This window comes from Oculina patagonica, chromosome 3, assembly GCF_052425735.1.
Source record: "Oculina patagonica isolate OP01 chromosome 3, crgOcupat, whole genome shotgun sequence".
Classification (NCBI taxonomy): domain Eukaryota; kingdom Metazoa; phylum Cnidaria; class Anthozoa; order Scleractinia; family Oculinidae; genus Oculina; species Oculina patagonica.
Window position 1 is genome coordinate 28925161 of NC_135760.1, and position 14819 is coordinate 28939979.

General features: G+C 38.7%; 2 protein-coding genes across 2 annotated transcripts; both read right to left on the reverse strand.

Moving 5' to 3' along the window:
• Positions 1–2115: 2115 nt before the first annotated feature.
• LOC144647362 (uncharacterized) lies at positions 2116–3911 on the reverse strand. Its single transcript, XM_078507165.1, has 2 exons — positions 3147–3911; positions 2116–3056 (listed from the first exon to the last, which is right to left on the reverse strand). Exons 1-2 carry the CDS (start codon positions 3182–3184, stop codon positions 2720–2722), a joined length of 375 nt encoding a protein of 124 aa, XP_078363291.1. The 5' UTR covers positions 3185–3911; the 3' UTR covers positions 2116–2719.
• A 138-nt stretch (positions 3912–4049) lies between these two features.
• LOC144647361 (peroxisomal sarcosine oxidase-like) lies at positions 4050–13204 on the reverse strand. Its single transcript, XM_078507164.1, is given in 10 exon segments — positions 4050–5373; positions 5904–5979; positions 6792–6950; positions 7288–7440; positions 8493–8545; positions 10160–10289; positions 10804–11017; positions 11396–11421; positions 11423–11545; positions 13055–13204. Coding segments are annotated over 10 exon segments (1185 nt in total). The 5' UTR covers positions 13169–13204; the 3' UTR covers positions 4050–5236.
• Positions 13205–14819: the final 1615 nt, after the last annotated feature.

Consider the following 14819-nt stretch of genomic DNA (forward strand, 5'->3'; position numbering starts at 1 on the left):
AAAGTTATCCGCAAAGCATTATTGAGACCAAAAATCCGAAATTTACACCCTTAAGCGAGACGGCAAGCATCCCCGTTCCTTTTATATGCGACTCCCCCCCCGGGGAAATGCCTACCGTCTAGGGGGAGGGGGGAGTCCCAGAATGGCTAACAATGCATCCCAATATACCAGACGCAGTGAATTATTTTATTATTTATCAGGCTAACAAATACCACCAAATTTGAACTACCATAACAAAACATCAGAAACAAGGGAAATTTCAATAATCACCTTTAAAACAAATATAATAAAAAACTGCACCACAGCGACCAACCGATGAGTGGTTACGGATCTATTAAGATCTGGATCAGTAACTTAGTTAAAACGGAAAATATAGACGGCAAACTGATCCTGACGGCTAAAGCGTTCAAAAATAAACAAAGTGGATAAAAAACTATAATATATTGAAAAGAAACTTTGTTCTGTATTTCAGTTTGCAAAACAAACCTTCCTCGTGGGCTGGGCAAACCGAAACTAAATCAGTAATTTTACCAAAGTTGTCAAAGTTACCAAAACGGTTTTCATTTCGTTAGACAAATTCATTCGCTTCATCTACAAGCCGAATTCTATCTGTTCTTGCCTTGTGGACATACATTATTAAGAGGAAATCCGCCAGGACTTCGAGTAGTTATTGGACAAAATTATGTACCAAAACTATTTACACCTGATTGGAAGCTTTTGTGTTACTGCTTCAAATATCTTATCGAAAGAAATCTTTTCTAACAACACCACACATCGAAAACACATTTTGAAGTTTCGCTGAATTCCACTGAATCGCTTAAAAGATGTAAGCTTTTGCCCATAGCTTGTGAACTTTAAATATCATTTTCTCAGACTCGGATAAAAAATTGTTGTACCAGAATTATTTCCACCTTATTGCAAACTTTTTTGTTACTGCTTCAAATATCTTATCAAAAGAAATCTTTTCTAACAACACCACACATCGAAAACACATTTTGAAGTTGCGCTGAATTCCACTGAATCGCTTAAGACGAATTTACAAAATGGCTACACGTGAGATTTTTCCTATACCTTGTGAACTTTGAAATTCATTTTCTCAGACTCTGATAAGAAATTGTTGTTGGTGTTATCACGGATAATTACTTAAGAACTTTGTGTGGGATAACTTGTAGTTGATTTGAATACGTTGGGTTCAGTAACAAGTTATTCCGAACAAAAGTCAATGAATGCTTGTCTCCTTTCAGAGTGAAACGAGAACTAATACAAGCGGTAGTGTGTTCATTCGTTGAAATTTAATGGGTTTCTTTTTCACGGTAGATTTACTGTGTCTTCCACAACGCGTGTAATTACAACAACTCTTATAAACATAGGCACGCTGCGTGAGAGATTCAATTTATGGGGTGGGGGTGAAACTGGTATGTCTGTTGGGATGGTTTATAGGGAAGACGGCCCCGTCATTGCAATGCTACAATCGTGATTTTACTCAGACTGTTTATCATTTCCATTAATTGAAAAACAAAAACTAATCAATTATCAATGTCAGGCTCTGTTTAGCGTTTGCAGCTTTGTGCACCGCGCGCCTTTGCTGCCCTTCCACTACATGAGACCTCTGAACGAACCAACACGAACCCGCCAGCCAAACCCCCCCCTCGGCGCCTGGCGCCACGCACCCAAAGATACAAGTCAGAGCGCCCCCGAGACCGCAACAGCGTGCCGCCCGAACCGCGAGAGAGGGAGAGGGCGCGCGTGTGGAACCGGCGGAGCGGCCGGTGCGCCGAAGCGAGCGGCCGCGCGTTGGGCGCCGGCCCCCTTAGCCCACTAGACACGAGGGTGACAAACACACACCACGACCCACTGACGAACAAGGACACGACGACAAAGAGTTTTTGAAAAAATAACTCAAAAATGGTTCAAAACTGTAACAAGCGGACTGTGTGGACTTTATCCACTAAAAGTTAGCTAAAGTTGAACTTATCAAACGTGAACAGATGAATATTTAAAGCTTGAAAAAATCGTTTCTGTTATAAGCACAATTTTAGAATGAGTTTAAAAAACGTTGTTAAATTAAATTTCAACTCAGTAAGTTCAAATGACTAATTTGCAGAAAAAAACGAGAACACTACACGAACAGAGTTTAACTGTCTCGATTCCGTCAACAAATCCTTCATTAAATCTTTAAATCCGGATAAAAGGGATGTTGTTTGTTCCATTTGCATCCTCTGATTCTCTTGCAACTTTTTCATTGACTTTTCAAACCTTTCATTTTCCTGTTGAAGGCTTTTCTCCCACATTTCTTTGAACGCACTCCAGTCATCTGTGCCAACATTCTCGTCACTTTTTCCTCGTTTCTTCTTCCCGTGATTCCTTACCACGCGCCTCGTTGCATCCACGTTTCATGCCAGCACTTGTTGAAGGTCTGTCTTCGTTTTCCGAGCTGGCGGTACTTGCGGAACATTCTTTCCTTTCCCTTGCCCCTGAAGAAGTGGGTTGTGGAGTACTTTCGGCATCGGATGCACTTGGTACAATTGAAGAACTTTCAATTTTCATCTTGGCGGGATCCACGCTGTCACGGTAGCCCATTGTTTGGTCAAAAATGCTGTAATAGGGAAAGTTCTCTTTGATTTATTCAGGCCTTCTTCGCCAGTTTTACTTGGCTGTTTAAATTCGTATTCCATTTTGCTGTCTCTTCTTAACTTGCGGCAAAGTACGCTCACTTCCATCACAGCTGCTCTTGAAGTTCTCGTAAATCTCGTTCCAAATTACTGCGCGCACTCTGGCTGAGGATGACTTCAGTTTTTCGAAACGAGCAGCTCACGCATGCAGAAGGTTTTTGTTTCCTGTACGCACCAGTCTGCAGATTTTGGTTTTGGCTTTGTTTTTCATTTGCTTTTCCTTTGGACGATTCTTTGCCTGGATTGTTTGAAGGAGTCGGCGGGATAAAGTGTATTTGTTGCGGCGCGAAGAAGTGGCCAGGTTGAAATAGTGGCTGCACGTGTGGCTGGTTTTGAAGAACCGCATTTCGTGGTAGAAATGAAAACCGATGGTTAAAGCCGTCTCTGAAAAAAAGAAAGTTAAAATAGGATTATAAGTTTATTATAAGTCTAACCATATGCATCGACTTTTCTTTTCTTTCTTTGTTAACTTACATAAAAGACTCTTGCTCCTCCGAACACCAGCCGTCCATTTTGAATTTCTTCTGATTTCAGCTGGCAAGTTGTTTTTCAGAATCGTGACAACGCTACACGCGCGCGCTTTCAGTTGGCTTCCATTTCCTATTGGTCAAGTGCGTTCTCAAGTGTGGTGTAGACCATACTTGGCGGTGTACTTCGGCTTCTTTGAACTACGAAAGTTTCCATGGTCACCAAGAAAAGTTCAAGTAAGTACGTTTTACCCCTTCACACTCAAAGTAGGTTCCAAGTGCACTTAGACTATACTTATAAGCTCTAGTGTGAAGCCAAGTATTAAAAGCTATTTACATTAAAATATATGAAAAACTATTAAAAGCGATCTATACAATGTAATTTAAACTATTACATATAATAAAAGAATTTTTAAAACGGTCCGTCTTACATACAGGCGTGTCGAACACTCTCCTGTTTCGAAGTTGTTGGTTGTTGGTTGGCCTTTGAGGTAGCAGATTATCTAGTTTGTGTTTTTTTGTAGTTACAATGTCATTAAATTGGCTCTTAAAAAGCAAATCACGCCTGCCAGCTAGGGTAGGGATTCCGGCCTGTTCTAATGCCTTTCTGTATCCTGAATTTGGGAAAATTATACGCATTGCACGCCTCTGGATGCGCGCTAATTCCTCTGACAGATAGCCAGGAAGGCTGCTGTAAAACAACTGGCATGACAGTGACTGTCAACATAAGTTTGAATGACAGGTGCCATTCACATTTGTGCCTGTGTGTGAATCATTTATTATTACACTTGTGCTTTCAATGTTAGGTTCAAGCAGAGAGGGAGGGGGAGGGTACTGTAACTTGTGACCAGTCTCCTGGGCACGCTATTGGCACGCGAACAACATATTAAAAAAATATATTTGTCCCGGACAGGCTTTCTCGAGCTTTTTATTGTCATGCCACATGAGCTACATATTGATAAAATATAAATCAAATGTTGCAATGTTGAAAAAAATAAAACTAGGGTCAATTCAATAAAACATTTACACGTGTAATTTACAAGTGTAGCTTTTGTTTTCGACCTCTAAAACAATAGCTCAACTTGCAAATTACACTTGTAAGTGTTTTATTGAATTGACCCCCGGATACAACAGCTATAGGAATAATCAACTTCTTACAGTAATAAAGTTCATCTCAATTACAAACTATTGCTAAATTACATTTGAAGGCTAACGCCCACATTTGTAAATATTTTAAATGCACGACCCCACCAGGCTTGCTGAAAATACATTGTGTTGAAATAAAGATGTTCATTCATATTTATTTTTGGCAACGTGATCTACCTAATTTGTTGTACAGGGCCGGGTTGTTCAAAAGACGATTAACCTAATCAAGGATTACCGTGAATTTTGATCAATTCGAGTTGTTTTTAATTTTCAGTAAGGTTTTCTGTTTATATTTTCTGTCCTCCCTTTACATTGACTAATCTCAAACGCCACAAAACACAAGCTTCAAACAACTAGGCCAAGAGAGGTTATCATAACCACTGATTTTTTTTTTTTTGAAAAGTTGGTGGTCAGCTTTCTCTGGCTTTCTCGTGTTTACTAATTAACTAAGAAATATAAAAAACGCTTGTAGTGCGTATTGATCTTCGAGGCAGTTACATTTTGACACTCAGTGGAATGTGCTGCCAGACTCTATCCGGACGAGGAGTTTAAGAGGAACATTCAGGGCATTTCCTTTGTTAAGATGCTTTTTGCTTTTATATGCATTTTTCGCTATGTATTTGTAAATACTAGTTTCTTCTGAGTGTAACGTATTTTTGTAACCTATTCTATTGTATTCTTGAAGATATTAGCTACTGATATTAACAATATTAGCTTTAAGCTACTCTAAAATTCGAGAGAAAATACAGTTTCTGTTATGTTATAACAGTGTGCTGCATTTATTTATAATTGCCTCATACACTAGCTAAGTATTTCGAAATACTGTCTAGTTCAGCTATTGAATGTTTTAAAGTCTAATATAAAATACTTGACAACATCACCATTTGTAAAACTTCTCTATGATTTGTAAGCAAGTAAAACAGGACATGTTAAAATTTTTATTTGCAATATTTATAGTGAAGATTTCATTCGACTGGAACTTTGAAACCTGGACAGCCTGAAAGGCAGCACATCATAGAGCACCTTCTCACCAAGAGCCATCTGTGACAGGATCTTGCCGACAACAGGCGCCATTTTAAATCCATGACCTGACAAATAAATAGTTCTAAGAGTATCACATTCAAATGACAAATAACCCATTCCTATTATGGAATTTGATTAATCCACCGGGACCTGGTTGTTCAAATTTAAATTGGTCACCTAATTTATATTCCAGCCTTTTTGAAAGCTAAAGATGTAAGTAATTATCCAGGACAACAACACCAACAACAATTTCTTATCAGAGCCTGAGAAAATGAATTTCAAAGTTCAAAAGAACCATGTAAACTAAAGGTAAAATCACACCTGTAGCCATTTTGTTAAATTGCTTTTAAAGGACTCAGCGGAATTCAGTGGAATTTCAAAATTTGTTTTTGATGTCTGGTGTTATTAGAATTTTTTTTGATAAGAAAGTTTGTAATAAAATGTTACTTATTTTGGTACTTAATTTTGTCCAATAAATACTTGAAGTCCCGGTGGATTCCATCTTAAACTTCCAACTACCCTGTTATATGTTTACATACTGACTTATGTTGTGGTCACCTGTCATTTTTTGAAAATGTAATATTTATTCTCGTACCTGAAAACCCAGCACCAATTATAATATTCTGGAATTCAGGGTGTCTATCCAGCACAAACAAGTGATCAGGAGTAACCTATTACAACAAAGGCACAGGAATTAGATTGCATCAGAGTCTGATGGGAGGCTGAATCTCCGTACCAAATTAAACTTGGTTGGGGAAAAGGGTCTGGGATCATTGATTCTTTGAAAATATGTTGGAACAGGATCTTCCAACGAATTTGTTATTTTAAGTGGGAAAACTGTGACATATAAGTGTGCCTGTGTACGACACTAAAAAATTCAAAATTTCATTTCAAGAGGGTGACGTCTAAATACATACTCAGCCACCTAGTCAACCTGCAAACGCTTGCTACATTTGAAATAAATAGAATTTTCAACATATAGAATATATTTAATTACGAAACAATATTAAAGTTCTGCTTATTTTCTTTTAGTAGTTTCTTTATCACAAAAACTACATGATTAACAATGGTGTCACCGCTGAGTGAAATACAATTTTGGAGAGATGGTGATACTTTTCAGTGACTGAACTGGCAATAAAAACAAAAGCTTCATAGCTAAGTCAGCTAATATAAACAGAAATCATGTGCACAATAATAATTATTGTGTTGCATTGTTTTAAATGCTCGGTGCTGCTCGTGGTATTTTGTTAATGCATTCAGTTATTAAACTATAACTATGAAATATACCTAGCACAGATAAAGTGAAACTAAATCCCAATGCATTCCCAACTAAAGTGTTCAAAGCCATATACTCCTTTAAAGGGTTTACAAGAGGTTACAACAATGTTATTGCTGACAGTAAAGACATGAACTCTCAGAATGCCAAGTTACACATAATAAATTTATTACCAAAAGTAATGTCACGGAGGAGGTCCACACTTACCGAATAGATACAGGTCTCTACAATACTTGGTTCTGGTTTTACGCCAGGAAAGTGAGTTTTAATGACTTTAGCCGTTATTTCGATGTTAACATCACTCTGTTCTGTTGGAGCATCCCTGCAGTCAGGATCAGGTATCTCTACACCCCTATGAGGACAAACCTACAGAACAAAAAAATTGCCAGCAGGGTCGACAAGATCGAGAGACCTATTAAACTGCTGCTCATTCTGTTAAAAACAAATGAATGTATGATACAACAACAACAAAAAGACATTTTATTTGTTCTAAGCATAAAAAACATACATTTCCACTCTCTGCAATTATCAGGGCTATTCAAGGTGGTAGGCGAAGAAGAAAAGTATGTATGATAAAAGTCAACTGGATAACTGCTGTAAGTTTTACATAGCACAAAAAAGTTAATAACAGTAACTTTAGTTATCTATAACTTATTTTATTTTTAACTTACGATTACTTATTTTATCTTTAGTGGAGGTTTACCTTTATAAGGCCAGGATATTCAAACACAGGAAATCCATAAACATGCATGTCTCTTATTCCAAAGGGAGTACAGAATATGAAGCCAGGAAATTTCTCAGAAGAGTACAAGTGAGGCTCAGTTACTGGCCAGTAACAAACACTCATTCGCTGTAACTGGAAATCAAACCACAACATGTCCATTACAATCTGAACAAGTGAAACCCAAAGGGTAATTCACAATGCCTAGTATAACCTATGAACCTCTACTCTTTAGGGGGGGACAGGGGGGCGGGAGCCCGAGAGAAAAGGGGCGGGAAGCGGGAGGAGAGAGGGCGGGAAGCGGGATTCTGAAGGTGGCGAGAACCGGGAGAAAACGAGTAAAATTTCGTAACATTTCACTATATTTCGCGATGGACATGGAACAAACCGGAGAAAACAGCTACGGAAAGGGCGGGAGGCGGGAGTAAAAGGTACGGGAGGCGGGAGGTTCTGACCCCCCTGTCCCCCCCCCCTCTTTAGATATCTGGCTCTTTTTCCATCACCTACGTAGGATTAACTAATTTCAAAAACACAAAACAACATTTTAAAGACATGTTTCGGCATGACCCATGCCATCTTCAGTTTATTGAGAATTTAAAATCTAGGGCTATATATATACCCAAGCTACAAATACAAAAATATAAATGTATACAAAGTAAAACTACAATAACAAAAGATAACGGTAAAGCCGTTTCAAAGTGGCAGGTACTGTCTAGAACAGTAATTGCTCACAGTGTGAGCTTTAGACCGTTACTAATAGAACAAAATATTTAAATAAATAGGTGTTGACATGCTGCACTTGAGTGGTTAAATTGGAAATAACTTCTCATCAAGTTGTTAATGCCCATGCAGTTGGAAGGAAAAGACTGAGGAGATAGTATATTGAACAGTCGCAACAGTGTTTCATCACTTTCCACACTCCACAAAGTTCAGTACTTTGCTTAAATATTTTTGTAGACAGAATGTCCTTTTGCCTTCTTTTCAGTTATATCGATAAGGGGCATGTGGTATTCCTCTACAATTTTGGTGGGGTAGCCATAGATTGTGACATTCTTCTTTAAGAAGAATACCTACTTTATTTCAGGCTAAAAAGTCTAAGGACCTGCTTATATCTATAACAAAGAATATCATGTTAGAAAAACAATTTTTCTGAGCTTGGTGTTAAATGTAAAAGATAATAAACCTACACTAAGTGGTATTGTAACCCCAAGAGGCTTCAGAACTCTGTTTGCCCAAGCACCTGCAGATAATATAAAATATGAGATTTACTAGCCTGACCACTAGCCTGACTGCAAAATCCACTTGCCCCAGGCTAGTGAACACTAACTTCTTTGCACACTGGGTTTAATTCCAAATAAGAAAAAAAAAATTAACAACAATTCACTGATTAAGTGCAGGTGGCGATCGATGTAAATATCCACCACTAGCTACCGACACTGAGGTGAATAGTTGTTTTAGTATAGACTAAAACAGTGAGATAAAATTGCCCGAAAGAATCACTTTTGACTAGTTCTTTTCCTTCAAAGATTACAATTTTCACGTGCGCATTGCTCGGAGGTGAATAGCAAAGGATATCTACAGTAGCATGTGTACAGCCATACTGCTCCGCTCAAAAAAATTGCGGAGGCCTAAAAAAGCGTCTGTGTTATGGCGTCATTAATTGTGTTCCAGTATCCTGCTGTTATCGGATTAAATTTCACACAAATTATTATATCGGATATCCGGATGACCGAATTTGAATCATGCAGTTCCAAATATAACACAACAAACAAGGGAGATAGAAAATCATTGAGCTCAAGAGACAAAGCGCTAGATCGATAAAATGCAAGAAGCATAACATTTACAGCACAACATCTCTTTAACCAACCTTCTTCGTTCTCCAAGTACAGCTACAACAGTTTTCGGCGAAGCCAGACACAAATATTAATTAAAAATGTGTCATTCGTACAACACATTGTGCAACAGTATTAGTTAACGGCCAGGCCCAGAATCACAATTACCGTAATAAATCCAAGAAGTCATTCGCCTTCACGAATAAATTTCAGAGCTTGTCCTTCCAAACCAAACATTTTAAATCGAAATGAGATAAGACAAACCGTACTAACGAAAGATGTGGCAAATTACAGAGGTTTCAAACTACAGCGCAGAAATTTTCAAGACCACGGTCTTCATTACGGCTCTTTCCAACTTGTCTTGGCTTTAAATAATACTGCATATTGTCGCCTTCAGAAACAAGTGAGATGCAAAAGGCTGTAAAGGTCGAATGTTCGCCGCACTCTAAAATAATTTGGAATGCCATAAGCTATCGCCCACATAAATTAAAGGCAATTATGAATGGTTTTTGTGTAAGGGCCAATCAGATCATTTCCCACACATTCTGGGGAAACTGCCCGCAGCGGAACACAATTAAGAACGCCATAACACAGACGTCCCCTCTGCAATTTTTTTGAGAGGAGCGGGACGGCTGTACACAGGCTAGTAACAATTTGTTGCTTGAATTTTCACAAGGTTAAAAAACATCCCAAAATAAAGGTGTTCCTCTTGAAACAAAGTGAAAGGAGTTGAAAAGGGTGAGTTTGTAAGAACGTTGACTAACAATAACAACTTTTTTTTTACTCCAGTTAAAAACAGCATAAAACACAGCAGGAGTTGCCATGGTAACAACAATGAATGCAAGCCAGAGACATTTGGCCTGGAATTTGAAGTGTAATGAACAGATTGAAGTGGTCCTGAGAGGCAGACTTAAATGGCATTGCTGCAAATCTGGTGATTCTCAACAATTACTTATGACTAGATTAGACATGCCAATACTGATAATTAAACTAACATTAGGTTTGCATATTAAAGAGCTTACCCACAGTTATGACTACACTTTTTGCTTTGTAAGAGCTCTTGGTTGTTTGTATTTTGACAACAGAACCAGGTTGAATATCTAGTACTTTCTCACCGTCATGCAAAATTCCACCAAATTCCACAAATTGTTGCTAAATTGTAAGAGAAAGAAATACGGAATATCAACAGAAACCAATAAAAACCAATACCAGCACAAAGCATGTGTCTAAATTATTGCATAAGACCTAGATGAGATGAGTTATACAAGTATTCGGGGGGGGGGGGGGTGGCATGGTTTTGCTTCGCATTGACAGATACATTATTCGGTTCGTGAAATAATTGTTTTTAAAACAACTACCATTGATGTGCCATGAAAAAAACAAAGGTATCATGTTACAGCATATGCAAGAAAAGCAAAAGTATCTTATTACAAATGAACAAAAGTATTGTGTTACGGTTTTTAAAGGTGTTAGGAACCCCCAGGACCGAATGCTGTCGGTGTCTCAACATCTAACTAAAAGTGAAGTAAAGCTGAAAAAGCATCATTCCTTTAATTGATCGGATAATCTTCCTCAGATAGAAGGCCACCCAAAACCCAGAGTTCAATATGGAGTGTACACATGACTAGATTTCATACTGTATAACACAACAACATGCATGACTCACCTGCAGTGTTTTAACGGCAAGACCTGCTTGGATAAGTCCACTAGAAGGCTCAAGTGCCCCATATTGATCTGATGATACAGTTAATCCTGGAAATCGCTTGTTAATCTCATCTGCTGTAAGCTGTACACACTCTTGTCCTACATGTCGCACATTGGTTATTACCTTTGATACATCAGCAAAGGGCGGATCATCTATTGTCAATAAACCACATTTCCTGTTCAAAACAAAAAAGGTTCAACTTTCATGTAATAGTTTTTACAGTATGCTACATAAAATCATAAGGAAACTATAGAAGATGGTTATTATAATTGTTAAGTTCTCTATTCAAGAGTCTTTATTCAACTTATGTACAATGGGTTATTCCAGAAAAAATACACACACCCCCAATGGATGGCAAGAGTTTTTGACCTCCCCCCCTTCTGACTGGATTTCCCAGACTGCTAGTACCCCCCTCCTTCCCAGATTTCCAAGCTCAAGGACCCCCCCCCCCCCAACCCGGAACTGGAACAGGCAATAGAAAGGACGTAACAATTCATCCAAAAGTGTTTTTTTGGAAAGAACAAAACAAACTCCAAACGAAAATCAAACAAACCTGATAAGGGCTCTCCCAGATTTTTTTTTCAATTTCATCCCACATCTGAAATGCCTCTGGCATCAATGCAGCATGAAATGCTTCTGGATAACCATAGCGCACTAGCCTGCTATGACCATGTGAACTGCCACGTGAATGGGGAAGTGGAAACTGATAAAATGAATGCAATAATCAGGGCTTGTGAGTAACAGTAGCCAACTTGTCACGGGAGGAGAAATAAGTTTTCGCTGGTATGTTTTGGGCTTTTACTAGCCAAAATGGCTGGTGAAAACTACAGGCAAACCACAAAAAAAAAAATAACTCTGATAGAACAGAACTCACAAGTACACTGTTGACATAAATCACAGAATATGGATAAGGTAAAGCAACTTTTCTCAGTCTTTTCCATGGCGAAAGTGACAACAATTATTACTGTAGTTGCATAAGAAATCAAGCATAATTATTATTATATCACTGTAATGTTGATCAGCCATCAGGTTGCAATTTTTATGAACAATGAGATCTAGAAGTCATGTATGTGAACTTTTTCAGAAAAAGTATTTGTTGTTGTGCCACCCTCCAAGTTAAGACCATTTTCATTTTAAGTCGCCATGACGACTAAAATTTTGGAACTGGCAACTAAATTGGAACCGAAGATGCCAGCCTGGCGACTAAAATTGAGAAAAAGGATTGAAAGCATGAGCTTAATTTAGCGACTAAATTTTTCACCGGCGACCAAACTTGAGCAGTCAGGGGTTAAGGGCCGTAACCCGTAACACCTGTTACGGCTGAGTTGACTCAATGTTACGGGTGAAAATGTTGATTGGTATTATGTTACACTTGCACACAGAACAAAATGCTACGGGTGATAACTTTAATGTGACGGCTGCTTGAAAACTTAATGACAGCCCTACAATGGCCACTAAGGGAAAAAAAAACTTGGAGGGTTGTTGTGAAAGTTAAGGAGTTATTTCTATGTTTGCAGGGGAGGGGAATAGTTGTTTCAGGGAAGCAGGAAAGCAGGGGTTGGTGCAGTGGTGAGAGCGCTCGCCTCCAACCAATGTGGCTCGGGTTCAATTCCAGCCCGGAATCAAAGGATTTTCAGAGTTTGAGTAGACAATCAGTGTGCTAACAACCCTACCCACTGCTTTGGTATATACTAATAATGTTTATACTAATAGTATACATGTAGTACCATAGCACCATATATCATTATGTAGTGCTTTAGCCACTTATCAACAAGGCTATGCCCTGTGCAAATTCAATTTTATAGTTCTGTCATGTCATGAATGATGGTAATTATCTACAGAAAATGTCGGCAATATAATAGAAAATACTGTTTATCCAGAGAGCAAGTGTAACTAGCTGATGACAGGTATCTACTGTGTGCAAGTTTGGACCACCTTATACCCTCCCTTCCCTCCCTCCCACCCCACTCCCCGACTATGTTTCTGGAGAGCATGGTGATCTTGCACAGTGCTTTATTTATAAGCTTACTGATTTAGGCTTAAAATTCTGATCTGCCAAACGTCTCCTGCTAACCTCAGAAAAGACTTTATAATAAGCTTATAAAAAAAATCCGTCACTCCCCGATTTTTTTGAGGGGAGCGGGACGGCTGTACACAGGCTAGATCTGCTGCCTAGCCGTTTAAGATACAGAAACAACGTATACGGTAATACCTGCTCCAAAAGAAGAGTCTTTTTCCCTCTTGAAGCGAGGTATCGAGCTGTCGAGCTTCCCTCCACACCAGCACCTACAACACATACGTCGAATAACTCTCCAGAAGCCGCCATGTTGGCTCTAAAGAAACTGACCCTCGAGACCTCAACCGGCTGCTCGGTCAGCGGTGTGTCGCCCGAATTCTGGTAGGTACGTGGTGTATGGTCCTGAGTCCTGTCCTCTCGGTTCTCTGTCGGTTACAGTAGGGATACGGTAGTCGATACTGTAGGGATACGAGGCCGTGGATGGCTAAAAAAACTTTTTCCATTGCCCGTTTGCAAAATAATACAAGTTCGGCTGGTATTACTTTCTTTTTTACTGTTTCTCTACAAAAGCGGTTAGGTCCGGACCAATTTTTTGACGGGTCCTTTTTTCTCTATCGTGTAAACGCACCTGTTTAATAAACGAGCAAGAGTGATTAAAACATGAAGCGCAGTCAAGTGTTTTAGACTTGATAAATCACGATTAGTACAGCAGCTTGGTCCAAAAAAATTAGGCAAATTGTGCATTTTTACCTAAAATTATGAAACTGTGAAGCCACTGAGACCTAGCACCTCAGATTTGACCCATGACGTCACTAAAATGTCAATAACGTCACACCGTGAGAAATGTCTAGTAAAGCTTAAAATTTCTTACTGAAACGCTTAAGAGGAAAACTCGGCGTCTATTTGGTCGTATTAAAAAGCTTTCAATCATTTCATAAACTGCAAAGGAACATGGCTTAGTGCATTACCTAATAGATAGACTGGGACCTTTGACCTTGGTGACCATTTAATGTCAAATGGTTTGTTAACCTTACTAAAATGTTCGGAAAAATCTATATTGTCGTAAAAGTTTGCAAGCACCTCATAAACTACTAAAACACACAACTAAATTGATTTTTGACTGCAGAAGAACAAAGCAGTACGCTTTGAGCTTATTTGATGAGCCTCTACATTTGACCTTGGTCAGTGACCTTAAAATGTTAAAGAGAATAATAAGCCTTTCCGCTGGCTGTTTAAAATGATTTCGTGGCATAACAAAAGCAGATCGTAGGCTGTTCCGAAAACGCGGAGTGCGGAGTGCGGAGTCCGAAAATGCGGAGTCTGTAAAAAAAAAAAAAAAAATGAGAATGCCTGCATTGCCAGCTTTATGTACAATTTACCATTTCTGTGCACTAAGTGGAAGGGATAATGTATGAAGTGGATATTTCCTGTTTCTTTCTTATCAGTAGCATGTTTAACTTGCGACAATTGATTGTTGTTGACAAGAAACAGTTAGCCGCGTTAAACGGTTGCGTTTTTTACTTAAGACATTTCTATCTCCAGACAATAAGTTGCCGTTATTGTTTTGTCTTTTTGTTCATAGTTAGGGAATTTTCCATGCACTATGTATGGAAACACACGAGAATGAAAGCGTTTTTTGTGTAAACAACGAACCGAGACAGTGTACATCTAACCCGTATCAAAATATACAATGTTACTTTTCAGCAACAGATGTGTCATTTGTAGTGAAAAGCAAAAGCTATTGCAAGCTTGACATAACCATTACCAGTTATCACGATTGTCCTTGACACAGACGTGTTTCCATGACACCTGAAATAAACGGTTCCCAGGTTCCGAGTTCCCAGCGAAAAGAACTTACAATCAAAAGAATTAGTATTCTTGCACTGAAAACATGATTTCAACCAAAAATGACATGTCCACAGATGGATGTAGATATCCACGGCACAAAGGCGGTTAAATG

Coding starts and splice junctions, on each gene's coding strand:
- LOC144647362 (XM_078507165.1), bottom strand. CDS start 3,184: ATGGACGGCTGGTGTTCGGAGGAGCAAGAGTCTTTTAT. Junction 3,057..3,146: donor GAGGAGCAAGAGTCTTTTAT/GTAAGTTAACAA, acceptor TCTTTTTTTCAG/AGACGGCTTTAACCATCGGT.